General features: G+C 36.1%; 1 protein-coding gene across 7 annotated transcripts in view; it reads left to right on the forward strand.

Annotated features, from left to right (window-relative positions):
* The window catches only part of PDE1A (phosphodiesterase 1A), a 378,552-nt gene that overhangs the window by 78,479 nt on the left and 282,368 nt on the right, over window positions 1–17,705 (forward strand). Inside the window, exon 1 of one of the 7 annotated variants that reach the window (XM_020888674.2) lies at window positions 9,488–9,923. The exons of the other annotated variants lie outside the window; for them this stretch is intronic. Coding sequence (XP_020744333.1) covers window positions 9,871–9,923 — 53 coding nt within the window. The 5' untranslated portion in view covers window positions 9,488–9,870. Of the gene's footprint in view, window positions 1–9,487; window positions 9,924–17,705 lie in introns of those variants that run through there. 7 annotated transcript variants of the gene reach the window in all.

Raw genomic sequence — 17,705 nt, forward strand, 5'->3', positions numbered from 1 at the left:
GGCTAGTGAAATTAAGCTGTGCTATCTTTAAAGGTAGTGTATAAAAGGCAAAAAATTTACCTAAAATAAAAATTTACTTTTCAATGTGCATAGACAATAACTGCATTGAGACTAAATACTACCTTTATGTACTCCCAACACAGCCAGTTTTCCCTTGTTGCTGGAAGAGACTGCTGTTTGGTTGTGTACCAGGTGTAGAGGTTAGTATACAAAAGTCTCTATCTTGAAACAGAAATAGCATTCAACGAAATTATACTCTCATGTTATGAGAGGTTCTTGGGGAATGGAGATCAAAGAAACAGCAGATTCACTTCTTCCAGCTCAGAGGTGTTACTATAAGCCCTTTCTGAGAGGACAAGCAAGAGGAATTCTGCAAAGGTTTGGAAGGTGAAAAACTTAATGGCAAAGGTTCCTTTGGATTCCAGGAGTCCATGATTCTATTTATAACAAGTAACTCCTTACCTCAAAGCCAAAAATAGAAGTCCATGCGCTCTTATACTGAGACAATGTGTACATTTAAAACAATAACAGTGTTCTGTGTTTGTCCAGCAACTGAGGAGAATGAATTCACAAGCAGCCACAATTTTAAGAAGGTTAGAACTGATGATCTTGGAGTTCATCACTGGAAAACGGAATTGTTCATGAAGCAGGAACAAAAGGAGAGGGAGAAGATTAAAAAATACTAAGTGACCCTGAGAAACAGAGAAAAGGAAATCAAAGTGAATCGTATTAGATAGCCCCGATCACGGGAGGCGTTGAATGCATGAGCAATAGAGGAGAGCAGTCCTGGGCTTAAATCTTTGCTTAACCAGTCCCAGCTGTGCAACATTAGCTTTCTCTAAAATAGAGATCCAGCTCCTATCCTAGGTTGCTGTCAGGAGAATTCAATGTAATAAGTTTTGTAGAGTCTTCAGAGTGCCTGGCCCATAGGATGTACTTAGTGAAGTAACAGTTGTCAATATTATCCTTGTAGTAGAATATAGAGAGAGGGTAGGTAAGGCAACTCTGAACTTTACAAGTCTATGACCCATCCAACTTTCTGGTGAAAGTTAAGTATCTAATAATGCGGTTTTGAAAGAGGGTGAAAGTGAAAGTGAAGTCGCTCAGTCGTGTCCGACTCTTTGTGACCCCCTGGACTTAGCCCACCAGGCTCCTCCGTCCATGGGATTCTCCAGGCAGGAATACTGGAGTGGATTGCCATTTCCTTCTCCAGGGGATCTTCCCGACCCAGGGATTGAACCCAGGTCTCCTGCATTGCAGGCAGATGCTTTAACCTCCGAGCCACCAGAAAGAGGGTAGGGAATTCTAATTAATGGATTAATTTTTTAATGATTTGGATTTCTTGTGAACATGATTTTAAAGAGAGGATTGCATTATATACATAAACCTCAGCATTGCAGAGCCATTCTGTACATTGGGGATAGAACCACAACTTCACTTATATATTTAGTCTGAGTTTTTTTTTCCTTAGTTTCTCAGTGATATTTTGACCAAAGTTTTATTTATCCATTCTTCTTCAGTACAGATTATACAGCAGAGAATAGTAAAACTTAAGCTTTAAGATCTTGAAGTTTAATCTTCTTTTCTTCTGGTTTTTGGGCTTCACTTATCCATGTATGTGTGAGGCCTATGTTGTGAGAATGACCCAAAGCGAGCTAATGTGTCTCTGAAATTAAGCCTGTATTCTCTCTAGGGCTGTACATAATTCAAATGGTCAGTGTATTATAGTTTTCAAACTGTGGTAGTAAGCTAGCATGCCTTTTTCTTTAAGGCTGCTATTAAAACACATTCTAATATGATCATGAGGAGGCAGTGTTAGTAAGAATTAAAATATCAGCATCAGACAGAACTGGATTTAAACCCTATTACTGTAACATATAAGATATACAGCCTTTGGCAACTTATATAGTTTTTCTCAACTCTAGATTCCTGAGTGTGCCTTGAAAGTAAGAGAATCTGCTTTCTAGGTGTGCTGTGTATAATTAACTGAAATAGTGCATGTAAGGTATTCTGTCTAACATACAGTAAATGATTGATAAACACGTAACAACCCCCTTGCTTCCATACTTTCCATTAGGCTAGATGGAGAAAAGGATAGATGGAGGAAGACTGTCATTTTATGACTATACAGCTTGATAGAAGTTAATAATGTTTAGAAAAGATGCAGAATTTCTAAGATAGACATCGTTTCCAATATTTTGATAGGTATTGAGCCTTGTGTCAGATGATACAGTAGAAAATATGCTTGGTGTTGAGCTTGGGAAAATATTCAATGATCAGTTTAAATCCTCTATGAATTTAAATGTAGATTTTAATTAAATGAATGTAAAAATAAATTATGATAAGTATAATATGTCATGGAATAATTGACAGAAATGATGTATTTATATGAAAAATAAGATATTTAAAGCCAGAGATGAAATTGGCAAGGATAGATCATTTCAGTGGATGTGGAGTAGAAGAAAGTCAGCTGAAATAGAAAGAAAAGCTGAAGCTGGACTGAGGTTTTTGAGAAATGAATGGGTGTAAAGGTACAAAGTATGTATGTCCTATAGTTATTATAAAATAAGATAGTTTTTATTTAAAAAGGTGTAAGCAAATACATTTGAGTTATTTATCAATATATAGAACCTAATCAATATATAGAACCTACACCACATACTATTATAAGCTTGGCAAACTGAGTGATTGCTTCTATTCAAAGTCACGATTATCTCTATTTCTGTCTAATTCTAAAATCTTGGAGAGTCGATAGGTTAGCATTTAGGAATTTTCCACTTACTGACATTGATTTGATTCATTTCTTGGTGGTAACTCCACACATTTATTCATAGGCATTACTGGAAGCTTAAGGCAGATTTTTTTAAAACTGCTAATTGGATTTAAAGTGATGTTGAAACCAAGCTTAAAATATTGAGGAAAGCTGGTAATGATGACTCAGTACTGATGCTAAGTTAATGATTTAGTGATGAATTTCAGACCTACAAGGAAACTCAACCAGCCTCGGTGTTTAACTACCTTTGGACAACTTCCACTGACTGAAAAATTGCAGATAACATTTTTGATGTATTTGGAGAGTAATGGAATCCTTTGACTCATACGCCTTTAAACCGTGATATCACATTATTTTCCTAATTGCGACCACTCTTCTTTTGTGATGGTGGAGTCTGTGATTCTACAGATAATGTGATAGGACTTACTCCACACTGCCTCAGTCGTAGTGTGCCCTCCAAATCCCATGTTGTTGCCTCATGCTTAGCGATGAAAATACCCGGCTTGCCTTTCCTCTTAGCCCGCTTCTTGAATATCTATTCATCCTTCAAGCCTCTGTCCAACCATCTCTTTCTTAGTCCTCTGACTCAAAGGGCATTTTATATTAAGGAGGTCTCTTTTTGTAATGTTTATTCACTATGTTTACTCACTATGCAAAAGCAATTTCCTTTTATAGTAGATTTGATGTTGCTCGATACACATTGGTGTTTTGGTGTTTGGCTGTGAGAATATTTTTTAAATGATTCTTTTTGTTGTTGTTGTTGATGATGATATTTTCACAGAATGTCACATTCATTTAAAGGAAGTTGAATAACTGCCAGCACTAAAGGCTGTCAGAACTTGTGTGAGTACTGAGTGGAACCAATCAAACTTTAGTTGACCTGTTTGTATACTTCAGTGACAAAGAGGAATTTGTCCTACTATTTGAACCGAAAAGGCTCTATTCTTACACCAGGCTAAAGGGTTAGCCAATTTGAAGAACAGTTTTTCCTTGCCACTTGAAGCTATAAACCTGGTCTTCTTTATTAATTAATTTTAGAAAATAATTCTGATATATTTTTTATTGAATAAATGAACAATAAGTGTTAAGTTTGACACACAAGATAAGCAAATCTAATTTAAATCTCTTAGCTAGGTAGGTGCTTTTTGCCCCTAAGGCAAAAAACATTTCTTAGTCAAATTGAGAATTATTTCCAAAGTGATTTTTAGTTGCTTTGTCAGTATTAATATTCCTATTGTATTTATTCTCAGATAAGTAGAGTTTCTGATTTGAAGAAGTGTAATGACAAATATTTTAAGATGGAACATGTATGTAATCAGAAAATGTTTTGAAGCATTGCAAGAGATCAGTGAGTTTATTTTTAGGTTATTACAGACACACATGAGGAAAAACACATTTTCAGAGTAACTTGACTAGATTTATTTATTTTTTAGAATAAGAGGTTTATTTAGAGGACCAACAATATTTTTAAAATTGAAGTATAGCTGTTGTACAATACTATGTAATCTACAGGTGTGCAGTATAGTGACAAGGACAGATCATTTTTAAGCAGGCCAGGAGCAGGGATAATGTGAAAAAATGAAGATTTAATTTTAAGGTAGTCAGGAACAGTTAGATGTTCTGATCTTTTCCTCAGTTTATTGCATGCTGCAGAATGGACATGTTCATTCATTGAACAGATGGATTTGTAAATGAATATAATGCAAACTATGATACTTGCTTTGAGGGAAACCGAGAACTGAAGGTACATAAAATACATATGGGCTTGTCAGAGGGGTCACCTCTGAGGAGGGGAGATTGCAGTTACATATGAGCAGTGAGCAGGAGAAAGAACATTTTAGGCAGAGGGAACAGTACCTGGAGAAAAGGCAGGGAAGAGGGTGGAGGGTTTGAGGAACAAAATGCCAATATGGCTAGGGAAGAATTAACCTAAATGTTAGGGTTTCAAGATGGAAGTATAGGTAGGTGAGGGCTAGATAGGGCAGATGGTTAATATCGTGGTATAGTTACTCACTATGTACCCACTGAAATGAATGAATAAGAATGCTTCATAACATAATGGGAACAGTGTGATTTTCTTTCTTTCATTTTGATGTATATGATCTTTCCTTTCTCCCAGTCTGTCAGGCATCCATTTGCCTCATGCAGTGTGGTGAGAGGGGTTAATGTTAGCCAAGTTGAAAGACAGACTTAGAGAGTCTTGCAGCAGTCTTGCAGTAAAGGCTGAGATTGGGCTTGAGATGACCACCATTCCCAAACTGAGCCAATTGTACAGACCAGCTACTGATTTCAGCAGTAGATGTCAGCAGGGAGTGAAGTGACCAAACAGTTGAAGGACATTGTTGCAGATTCCAGAGAACAAAGGATGGCAGGAACCTGCGGGTTTGGGTTTGAGGCTCCCTTCTTTCTGCCGCTGGAAGGTCAAAGAAGCCCGCCTGTCTATAAACTCAGACACCTCTTTGAAGAAAAATAGTGGGTTGGAGGAAATACATATAACTGAACATTTACCGGATATGCCCAAGTTTTTAGAAAAAGAATGTACGAGAAAATACTGAGGTAGCATTAATTAGCACTTTGTGTTCATTCATTCAATAAATAGCCGTGACTGTCTCTTACATGGGCTTCCCTGGTGGCTCAGTGGTAAAGGCTCCGCCTGCAATGCAGGAGACAGAGAGAGGTTTGATCCCTGGAGTGGGAAGATGCTTCGAGGAGGGCATGGTTAACCCACTCCAGTGTTCTTGCCTGGAGAATTCCATAGACAGAGGAGCCTGGTGGGCTGCCGTCCATAGGGTTGCAGAGAGTCGGACCCGACTGAAGTGACTGAGCACACATTCATGCCTCTTATATATTGTGCATAGGGAATACAATGGACACCAGCCCTTGTCTTCCTGGAACTCACATTCAGGTGACTAGTTCCCAGCTGAAGCTATAGAAAGAAAGAAAACTGCCTAATTAGAAAAATGAATATGTAGTTGCACATTCAATAGTAGTATGTTAGATAGCTTTACTTTCACAACAGTAGTAACGGAAAGTATTCTGGTGGTATGCATGACCTTGTTGTGGTCAGGAAAAGCTAAAAACGATTACAGAGTTTATTCTTGCTTGGACACTAAGTTTAAATAACTTGACATCATATGTCAGTCATAGAGTCACAAAAAGTTAGGGCTGGAAAGGATCTTAGAGGTCATCTAGCCTGACATTTTAGTTTGGCTGGTAAGGAAACAGATATTCATAGAATTGAAGAGGATATCGCTGCAAAAGTTGGGATTTAAATATGTGTTCCTTGACATTAGTTCAAGGCTGTTTGTAATGGAAAAGAGTTTCCATTCAGATCTTTGTAGAACATATTCATTGATTATTTCACCTAGATATCCATAGACCATTTCTTGGGCTGGCTCTTGTAAGTATTGGAAACATAATGGGTCATGCAGTGATGTTTAAGTAAGGATAGGATTAGGAGAAGAATAGATACTCATCAAAGGGGTTAGTTTCTTTTGTTTCTCTTTAGAATGTGGATGATAGCCCAGAAAGGGCCCAATGCCTACATTTTACCCCTACACAATAGGGGTAAAAGCAGGGGCTCAGGAGCAAGGCATCTGGGTTCAGATCCCAGCTCTACCATCCATCAACTAGCTTCATCATCAGTGTGAAACCTGTAAAAAATTTTAAATCATGTCGTATGTATACAACGAGAAAATCTATAATCCCATCTGATCATTTCTTGCACTTCCTTCCTCTTTCTCCACTTAATTTAAAAACTCACTTAAACATATAACTTATAACATTGTGTTTAATTGAATTGTATTGGAAAAAAAGCACACCCTCTTTGTCTCAGACTGATATTTGAGTAGAGTTCTACGGTAAAGTGATAACCGGTAACTGCACTCAATTTCCAGTTCTTGGACTGACATATCCACAATACTATATGATTTTTATACTATTGCATGCTGGTTAGCTCTTGTATATTACAAACAGGGTCAAAGAATAGATTATTACAATCAGAAAACAAGAAAAAGTAAAGTTTATCATTTTCCACGAGGCTTCACACAAAATGCCATGACATACTTAGTATCCACTTGGTTGGAAAAATCATGCAAGTTAATCTATGTTTTTCATCATATAAAATGAGTTGCTTATGACGGATATGTTCTGTGTGTTGTGCTAAGAATTCTAATAAATTAAGAAATATTTGTTGAGCACCTATTATAAGGGTCTAACAGTGCTGAGTTGGGGGAAGTGTGCCGGTATATGTACGGGTGTGTGCAGAGTAGTGGTAAAAGTGCTAGGCTAAGTCACACTGAGAGTTCACCTTAATAGAAAAAATATAAAAACAATTTCTGACAGCCAACCCCTGGAAAAACTATTCAAAATATACTATACTTAGCATATTTTAATAGGAGGCAGCCTGTATGATAAGTTTTAGCATTTTTCACAGTATAGTTGTGTTAAAGACTGTATTTTTGGAATTTAAGCAACAACAGTGAGGTTATTTCATCTTATTGAATACTACGTTAAATTAATAAAGCAAACCTTTCTTTCCAATATTAAGTTTAAATGCTGTCTGAAAAAATATTAATGAAAACTTTTAAGAAATAGATGTTTTTCTTTGTGTCAAGTGACTATTTAACTTACTGTTATCTTCTTATGGATCCTTAAGTTTTAAGATTGGATTTTAAAATAAATTTAGTGCTTGATGTAAGTGAGAATCTAAGTTTTCTACTTTAACTTCAGAGCAGAAAGAATATGAACCTAATGCAACAATGATGTTATGGATTTTCTGTAATTAGCTTAATAGCTTTCAGATTCTATGGTTAATAATCAAGGCTTTGAGCCTCAAGTAAGATTGTATGCTTGCTTGTCATTTGAATTGTACCTTGGCTAGATGTTTATTAGTATTTTGTTGAGTTCCTTCCAACATGTTAATGAAGAAGTCATCACACTTTTCTAAATCAAAAGGAGACAAAATGGGAGTTATTTTTTTAAAGTTGATAGGCTTATTTTTCTCTTGAGTTGTTCCTCAGGGATATTTATGCTAAATTAATGGTGATATAGATAAACCGTGAGTACAGAAATTGAATGCCATCCATAAATGCAGAAATCTCCCCAGAATATCTCTGTAATGCGCTATTACATATACAAAGAAAGCAAAAGCATAAAGTTGTAATGAAGTCACTACCCTAAGGTCTGCATATCAGTTTACATGTAGATGGTCTCTGGATATAGCTGCAATATTGCACACATGTCAAATTATGATTGAATGCTCATTGATAGTGAAGAAAACCTTGATTTATACATAATTACATTGATACATAATAGCTACATAAATATATAAAATGATCTTCCTTTTTATTTATTACTTCACATAATGAAAATGTATTTTTTGGAGTATCATGTACCATAAGGCCCATGCTAGTATCTCTGCAAACAACAGACTAATCATACTTAGAAAGAGTCTGTTGGAATGACTAAAGCTGGACAGGAACATAGAATTCAACTAATATTATAGCTTTATTTTACAAACAGAAACTGGAGCTCAGATAAGTCAAGAAATTTTCTCACAATGGCCCAGCATATTCATAAAACTAGGACTAGAAACCATTTATTTTATTTTTAGTTCAGTGCTTTCTCAGACTGATTCCATTTCCTAGCATGGATTAGAACTGCTCAATGTAATCAGTGATTTATTTTTAATTCTCTTTTTCTTTGTCTCTCCTGTGGGAGGAAAAGAAAAAGGTGTTCTTGCTTCTGTGGACATATCTGGAGGGTGCTAAGAGCTATAGACTGCTATCATATAGAGCATATCCCCCTCTGTGACATTTAAATCTTATTTTTATGGATCATTCAGTGAAAGCATGTGTGTTTATCCTCCTTTTAACATGTGTACTTTAAAAACATTTAATCATACTTTGAGAATTTTTTTTTCATAACAAACCTCTAGCCTGGAATCTCATGACATTACTGATTGAGAAGAAATTTGTTAGTGATTTAGATACAGGAATGTCTCCAGAATATTATATTAAAATATGAGGATTCACCTTATTTGTAACTTGAACAAAAGTCCCTACAGTGTGAGTCTGTCTTCCAAGTAAAACAATTTTTACTGTTTATTTTCAGTTCACAGCTTCTCTCTTATACCTAGTTTTCTTCCCTTTTATTTTCATAAATTAAAATTTGATTTTATCATATAAAAACCTTAGGTTCCTAGGGAGTTTTGGGAACTAAAAAAAAGTGTGATGTGTGTGTGTGTTTCCATGTCTTTTTGCAGTGTCCTTTCTTAGTTGAAAAGCTGCATTTGGGTACAGTGTCACTGATGGAATTGAGCAATTTTTGTTTTTCTAACTTCTGTAGCTCTGGCCAGCTTCACAGGGCTTCTATCAGTTGAAATGGCATCTTTGACTTTAGCCAAGTGTAGGTTATTAGGTTATGAGTGCCAAAAATGATGAGTTGTCTCCACACTTCATCCAGCATGAATAAAAGCAAGATTGTAAAATAATTATAATCTCTCGGAGCAAAGCCAGCCGCGCAGCTTCAGCCCATCTTTCTTCATTAATTTGTATACAGTTCTTATTTTAACAGAACAAACTTTCTGAGGGTACTCACATGGGACTGCTGAGCCAGCTGTACAACTTTTATTTTGAAGAAAAAAAGTTGAGCCTCTGAACGGGCTGTTTTAAAGACAGGGAGGGACTCAGCGTTTCCGAGCTTGACCAGCATGTGGAAGGAGCGCTCTCATGGCTGCGATAACTTAGGGAGCTCCCACCTGGGTGCCACGGGGGTAGGAAGGCTTCTGTTCCTTTTGCTCTGTTTCCGAGGGTCCCGTGCACGCCCCTTGCCCATGTCAACGTGACTGTTGGTATTTCCGCGCACCCTGCTCTGTGGGGGAGTGCCCCATCGTGTCTGTCTTATGTGGCCTCTATGGACGCATTACTCAGCTGGCAGAGAGCAGGGAAGTGTTCTCCCAGCACCCAAAAAGAGAAAGAGGAAACCACTTTTGCCTTCTGGGCTCCTTGCAGGACAATAGATCAGGATAAGCTTCCCCATTCTCTCCCTGGATTTCTGGAGTGGTTTCCAGGAACAAGCTAAACTTTCACCTTTAAATGGATGACCATGTCACAATCAGGAGGAAACATCTCCAAAGACCCATCTTTAGGTAAGTCATGATGTATCCTAGATGGCTCCAGGGCTATCAGGAAAAATAATTTCTTTTTCATTCTTAACTTGTGAATTCTGGCACTAAGTTATAACAAAGCAATAAAGACTGTGCCTAAAGTGTAACTTCATGCATCCTGAAGGAGTTCTTTTATTTTTTATTTTCTGAAACCCAAAGCACAACCTTTTATCAGTTTTTCAAGATGTATTTTAAAAACGTATTAGCTTTTCATGTACTTCAGTGACATAGCACTAGAAAAACTTTTGAAACATTATGCAATCCCTTGCTGTTTCTAGTGGTTGCATAGCCCTGTAAATGGGAAATGTGTGGTTCTTTCAACTGATTTCTCTCAGAAGTAGCATTTTAGTGCTGTGAATGCTATGCTTTTTTGCAGTAATGTATGGGGAGACAAATTTGAACTTGATGGCTATTGTACTATAGTATGTACCTTTTATAGCTAATTTAGGAGTATCTATATAGCAGTTAAAGAAACAGCAGGGCAATAGGAGATATTTTGCACTGGGGTGGAATCTTTGCCCAGGCAGAATGTAGATCTCGCATAACAGATTGGGCTAAGGTTTTATTTTGAGGGGGGAGAGAATCTTTCACTAAGAGACAGCAATTTCTTCTGTCTTGATTCTTTAGTTACCTGTTACGTAATTTAGAATCCAGAATTTGGAATTAAAGTTAACCATATATCAAATTTGGGCCTCCCCCCAGATACTTTCTTAAATATAGCAAAGATATCACATGTTAACAACACTAAATGTTAAGTTGTAGTCACTGGTTGCTGATCTTGAATTAACTACAGGGTTGTAGAAGTTTATGGATGAAATTCCTGACATTCTGTGGTTGTTAAATAATGAGTGGGCCTTCAAGGAATAGAATTATATATAAAATGTTTCCATTTTATGTATTAATTAAGCATTACTACAATATTGCTAGTAATATCTATATACTTTCATAATGCTTAAAACAAAATGTTAGCTCAAATCTGTTTTAAAATCTTTTGAAGATATTTTCAAATCTCCATTACAAATTTAACATTATATGTCTATTTAAATATGCACTTGTAAATTTAACCAAAAATCCAAAAGGTGTATTCACCTCTGTGTTTCCTATGGCAGAAGCTGGAAACGTTCTTTCAGTTCCTGTGCAGTTCGCTACTATTTTCTTTCCAAGCGCATGTGTGACTTCAAGGAGGCATGAAAGTTGCACAGACAATTCCAAACTCAACCCCACTGAGATGTCACTTAAAGAGGGTACCTACAGAAGTTCAGGAAGGCAGGGCTGTTTTGGATAAAATCAGATGCACTTAGCCATCAACTTAAGTGTGTTATACCATTGTGGAACTGTTGCTGGCAGGTGGTCGTTCACTGCTTTAATGCCAAATCCTTGTCCCCTCCCAATAAATGCTATGTTAAGGTGCCACTCTCAGGGGAATTGCAATTCAAGTGTGCTGCTCTTTTGTATAAAGAGCAGATCCTTTGTGTAAGGTGGGATTCTTTGTCCAGATGATTAGAATACAGTTTGGTAAATTCAAATGATTGTTTCACAAGACTGATGACCTAGAAGAGAAAACACAGCTACCAAAGAGGATATACGTTTACCCAGGCAATTATTTCAAGCAAGTGCTGAAATGGGTTCCCGATTGAACACAGGTTAAGGCCAGATGTGGAATCATGGGTCTACTGGCATATTGACAGTTGGCTTTGCTTTTATCAAGATATGACTGTTATGAAGGAAAGGAGGGTGGAGAGTATCTTAAAAAATCCAAATGACTAGACACACTTTCTCAGAGAAAGTTTTAGGCTGTTCTTTAGTGAAATGCAGCATGGGCTTTCTAATAGCTAGTTGTGCTTTTGGGCAAGTTGAGAAATGGGTTAAGCTTTCCTTTGGCATCTTTGGGCTTCTCTGGTAGCTCAGATTAGAGAGCCACCCTTTTTAACTCTGGTGGCAGTAAAAAATCTGCCAGCAATGCAGGAGGCCTGGATTCTATCCCTGGGTCAGGAAGATCCCGTGGAGAAAGGAATGGCAACCCACTCCAGTATTCTTGCCTGGAGAATTCCATGGATAGAGAGCTTCGTGGGCTACAGACTCAGTCCATGCGGTCACAGGGAGCTGGACATGACTGAACGACTGACTCTCTCTTGGCCGCTTTGACTCTTATCCCATGTCCCACTTTATTTTCTTTGTTAGCCTCCTTTCCCAGCTCCCCTGTTCCCTTGGCCTTCCCCTGAGCTGTCCAGCCTTTCACACTGAGACATCTCTCTAGGCTTCCTTTTCTGGTCAGAGTCCCATGAGCAGACTTTTGCTTCTCAATATGTACAGTACGTGTACACCCCACTTCCTAAGAGATTTGCACACCTGTTCTCAATCTGTATGCAAATCTGCTAGATTGTTTCACATGTGCTAGTTACAAGTTTAATAGAAATTTTGTGAAATATCTTTGCTACTTTTTATAAAAAACTCATTTAAAATTTTTGTCTTTAAGAGATCAGCCTAGGATTTTTTTTTTTTTTTAGAAACATCTGACATATTGACACCATTCAAATTTCTATATACAGGCTATTTTCTTCTGCAGTTGAACCCACAACTTTAATTCAATTCACCTGTCATTCTCTGCTCGACTAGACATGACCATATCTGGGCTAAGGCATTGGGGAGGCCAGGGTTCCCAGGTGGCACCAGTGGTAAAGAATCCACCTGCTAATTCAGGAAATACCAGAGATGCGGGTTTGATCCTTGGGTGAGGAATATCCCCTGGAATTCCTCAGGGGGAGGAATTCCTCTTCCTTGTAGGAGACAGCAACCCACTCCAGTATTCTTGCCTGGAAAATTCCAAGGACAGAGGTGGGTTACAGTCCATGGGATCACAAAGAGTCAGACACAACTGAGTATGCATGCACCATTGGAGAGGCTAGACACAATAACAAAAAAACAACCTTACCTGCCCTTACAAAGCATATCATCTAGTGTGTATCTAGGTAACCATGACACAGGCAGGTGATGGGTACCAAAAAGAAAATAACAACATCCTGGGAAATTATAATGGAAAAGACAAATTTCAGTGAAAACTAATTCTGGCTCCTAAGTGAACTGAGAAAGATAAGAGCAATATTTTTTATATTATTATTATTTTTTAATGTTGTATTTCCTTCATTTTCTAATTTTTAATTAGTTTTTATTGGAGTACAGTTTACAATATTGTCTTAGTTTCTTCTAAGAGAAAGATTTTCTTTTAAATTTAATTTTTGAGACAAAATTAATATTAATGTTTCATCAGCATGATCTCCCTAAATTTCAACTAATAAAAATCATCCATCAAGTGTAAAAAATTAGTTTAAATTTAATTTAAAATCTCCTCTAAAGAGGAGATGATAAATATTGAAATTCCATGGCTGGTATGCTATTGGGAAGGCTGGGAGGAGTCTTATATGCTATTTAGAAACTGTCTCTAAGAACGTCTTGGTCTCTCACAATGCTGATTCCCAAATCATTTCACACAGTCAGGTTATCAAATCCATGTATTAAAAGTCTTCCATGGAAAATTTAGATATACATTTTCATGTCAGATCTGTGAAGCAAGGAACAAAGACAAGGCTTCTTTTATGGCCAAGGCTGGAGTCTATACGCACACGTTCACACATTTTGCATGTTACTTTGGGATAAATGAGACCGTTCAGCCTGGAGCATATAGAAATGATGCATCGCAGACACCTTTTGTGGTTCACTCGGCAGATATTCTTGCCGCTCAGAATGGTACAGAGAAATCACTCTCCCTTTACTCAAGAGAAACACTTTAGGCTTTATAATTTTCCAGGAAGGAAACACTATTACAAAACATATATTAATGTGTTTTCCGTCAACAACACTGAGTTTGTTCCTCAGCACTTAGAAAATGAATTTGTATAGATCTTTAAAAATCTAAGATTTGAATCAGCACTTGATATTAGAGCTCTCTGATACACACATTCTTTAGACATTTAAAAACTTCTTTTTCTGTGTTACCACAAAGTTTGATCTCTAGTAATTACAATTAATCTCCTTATATAAAAATATTCATCAATTTATAGCACATTTCAGATGAAGTACCTTTGTCTAACTTCAGTAGAAGAATTGCTGAAGATACTTCCATCTTATTGCGTGCTCATATTGCTTAGTGAACTTTCTATATTCCCAGAATATTACTCAATCTTAGACTTTGATACCAAGAAAAATCTATTTCTCCTAATAAAACTGCATCAGTGAAAATAATTCTTACCCGAATTACACTGCTATGAAATATATGTCTGGGTTTTTGTTATAATTATCTTCCCCCACTTGATTTGATATTTTATTTTTATCAAATTCTACCTTATACGCATCCTTTTTTTCTGTTTGTTGCTTCAAAGCCTTTCTGGAAGATGTAGGAAAAATGAATTAAAAAAATAAATTGAAACTTTTTTCTTACATGTTAAGCCTTATTTAGTTTTCTTTGGAACCAACAACCTTTTGAACCTCTCTCAGGATTCAAAAGTGGATGTTACTTTTGTGGTGACTTTACATTGGAAGTAGCATGAAAAAGCTACAAATGAAATCATGCAAATGGTTCTTCCTCAGCCCTAGAACTGAGAACTGGTCTATGAATCCAGGAGCTGAGACAGTAAAGTGCAAGTCAAATGGCTGCCAGGGCTCAAGACCAATGAAAATCATGTTGGGTTCCTCACAGCATTTAGAACATGCTGTTTCTTCTCTTTATGCCTTTTCAAAGTTTTATTTTTACAAGTGGCTGTTAGCAGAGGAATTCTGAGTGTGTTTTTGGCAGGCATATTCTCTTCACATGGAGATGTAGAAAGCAGTGAGATGCCTAGGAAAAGAAAGGCAGTCCTAATTTTGTTTGTGTACCTAATGGGGATGATTAGTACCCTATTGCTGGGTCTGAATTCTTATTTCAAGATTGTGATCTATGCTTTATAGAGAAATAGCATAAAATATCTATTACATATTTAAAATTGTATGCCTTTTGGAGTGTAATCGTTTTTATTTAGTCCCACATTTAAGCTCAGTGTGTTAACATCGGTGTTAAAGCTAGTTCAGAAGTTTCAGAGGTGACACCACATTCCTGATTTTCAGATAGGAATAAGTAATCAGTAATATTACTGATTTTTAAAAAAAATTTTAAACAGTAATAAGGTAGAACACCTGACCACTTTGCTGATTTATAATAGTTTTCTAGGCAGTTTTCTAAATGTTTCAGAGCCATTTACTTCAGTGTTTTGGGAATAATAGAAAATGGGAACAAGTAACATAAAATGTAAACTCACTTCAAAATTTAAAGAAATTGTATTGTTCATACATTACTGATATTGGCATTTTCATCTCATAAATATGTATTTATAATATCCTGTGCTTTAATTTCTTTTTAACACTTCCTCAACAAAAAATGTGTACTTTAGCCAGAAATTTTAGTACAAAGTCATCAGAGTCAAAATTACATAGAAAAAATTAGCTGGTGAAGTAGTATAATATATTAGGGCTTCCCAGGTGGCTCAGTGGTAAAGAATCTGCTTGCCAATGCAGGAGACTCAGGAGACGCAGGTTCAATCCCTGGGTTGGGAAGATCCCCTGGAGGAGGAAGTGGCAACCCACTCCAGTATTCGTGCCTGGGAAATCCTATGGACAGAGGAGCCTAGCGGGCTACAGTCCATGGGGTCGAGAAGAGTCAAACACGACTGAATGCACACCCATACACACCCACCCAAAAATGTGTGATTCAGATAGAAATGTATATAGTGCAAAGTCATCAGAGTGAAAATTACATAGGAAAAATTTATGAACTATTGAAGTAGTAGAGTGTGTTAAAGACCTTTTCTTTTATGAAATGTATTTTCTCCTAAGAAAAAGTCCTATGTAAATCAAATCCAAAACTTAATACAACTTTATATATATGAAGATATTTTGCCAGTTTTTGTTTCTAAGACAAGTGATTGTGAATTCATTTATTTAAGGGAGAAAAAGGAAATTGAATTGACTTGCAATGGAAACAAGTTCAAGGGTTTTCTTTAATAAATGATAATTTTAAAGTAAGTGACAATTGATAGAACAAAATAATTGCATTTATTTCTACTTGCTATAAAAGTGAAAAATACTTCTGGAAAATAGACATAGTGATATGAATTTAAAGTTTATGACATTATCAGACACATTGCTAATTAATAGAACAAATATATTTTATAACATTCATTTATTAATATTTTTGCTGTCAAGATACTGTTGCTGCTAGTCAGAGGTCATTGTGTGACTTATAAAGAATAAATAATTACAAATTGATCTTCAAAATAAATTATGAAGGTCAGAGTAAAACAACAAATACATTTGAATGTGAGGCAGAAAATATTTATCAAGAAAACATCTTAGACATTGTTGAGCCTTTTTTTCCAGTTGTGATAAAAGTAGCTCTAATTTTTAAGTGGTTATCACAAATAAACTGTAATTTGTTATACATTTGAAGTCAGGCAATGAGTAATCAACTCCCATACTATTACTTCATCCACAATTTACAAAAATTTAAATTATTTCCAATAAACTTATAACTAGTGGCAACAGCAGCAGTAGATATTAAAATTAATACTAAAAGCTACCATTCATCAGAAGCTTAGCATATTTTTAGACAAGATACAAGCATATAATCTTCAGGGCAACTTCATGAGGAAGTGTTATATTCATAAATAATAATTTTGGGTATAGGACTTCCCTGGTGACTTAGATGGTAAAGAATCTGCCTGCAATAGAGGATACCCAGGTTCAATCCCTGAGTTGGGAAAATCCCCTGGAGAAGGGAAAGGCAATCTACTCCAGTATTCTTGCCTGACAAATTCCATGGACAAAGGAGCCTGGAGGGCTATAGTCCATGGGGTTGCAAAAAGTTGGACATGCATGAGTGACTAACACATACACACACATGGATCCAGGAACAAGGAATAGATAGAACACAAGAAAGCACTTCTCACTAGGGAGCTATGCAAGTCCTATTTTCTAAGCTAGAGATGCTTGGTGTTGTTTGCGTTTATCTTGGATATTGGTATTGTTTAGAAACTGCTTTTCAAATGTTTATAATGTTTGAAAGGAGGAAACTCAAGATTATGCAGGTAAAATGATCTAGTGGGGATAATTTTATGGTTTATATCATCTTGAAATTTTTTTATTTGAAATAATCAGCCTATTACTTATAGTGTTCAGGTAAAAAGCAATGAAAAATAATAATAATAGCAATGAAAAAATATTAGTAAGCTTAAAAATGACCTGTTGGTTTACAGAGAACAAGGTTAAAGAAGTCTGCATTATTTATAAACCTAGTCTCTGGTTCTGTGACTCGACATGACATAATTTTGATAGTTCTCATGGGAAAACTTTAGTTTATTTATATATTTGATTAAGTCCATTTGGACATGATCTTTAATTGAGCAAAATCCAACATTTCCTGAATTGGAGCTGCTGTAAGTATAGGGGCAAGTCTACAGTGCATTTGAAGGAAAAGATGATAAAGCTTCCAGAGTTATCTTTGAAACATCCCAAGCGTGCTCTGTTAGAGTCATATTTTTGTTTTGAAGAAGTGTTAATTCTGAGTCAAATTTGTGTCCATTTTTGCTATTTTGGTGACTCTAGCTTTTATTTTATTATTATTATTATTTTACCCATATTTCAAACAAATTTTATTTATTTTGGTCAAGAGAAAAGTCCGTTTTTTTCCCTTTTTTTTTCCTTTTATTTTTATTAGCTGGAGGCTAATTACCTTACAAT

The sequence above is a fragment of the Odocoileus virginianus genome, chromosome 13, assembly GCF_023699985.2.
Source record: "Odocoileus virginianus isolate 20LAN1187 ecotype Illinois chromosome 13, Ovbor_1.2, whole genome shotgun sequence".
NCBI lineage: Eukaryota > Metazoa > Chordata > Mammalia > Artiodactyla > Cervidae > Odocoileus > Odocoileus virginianus.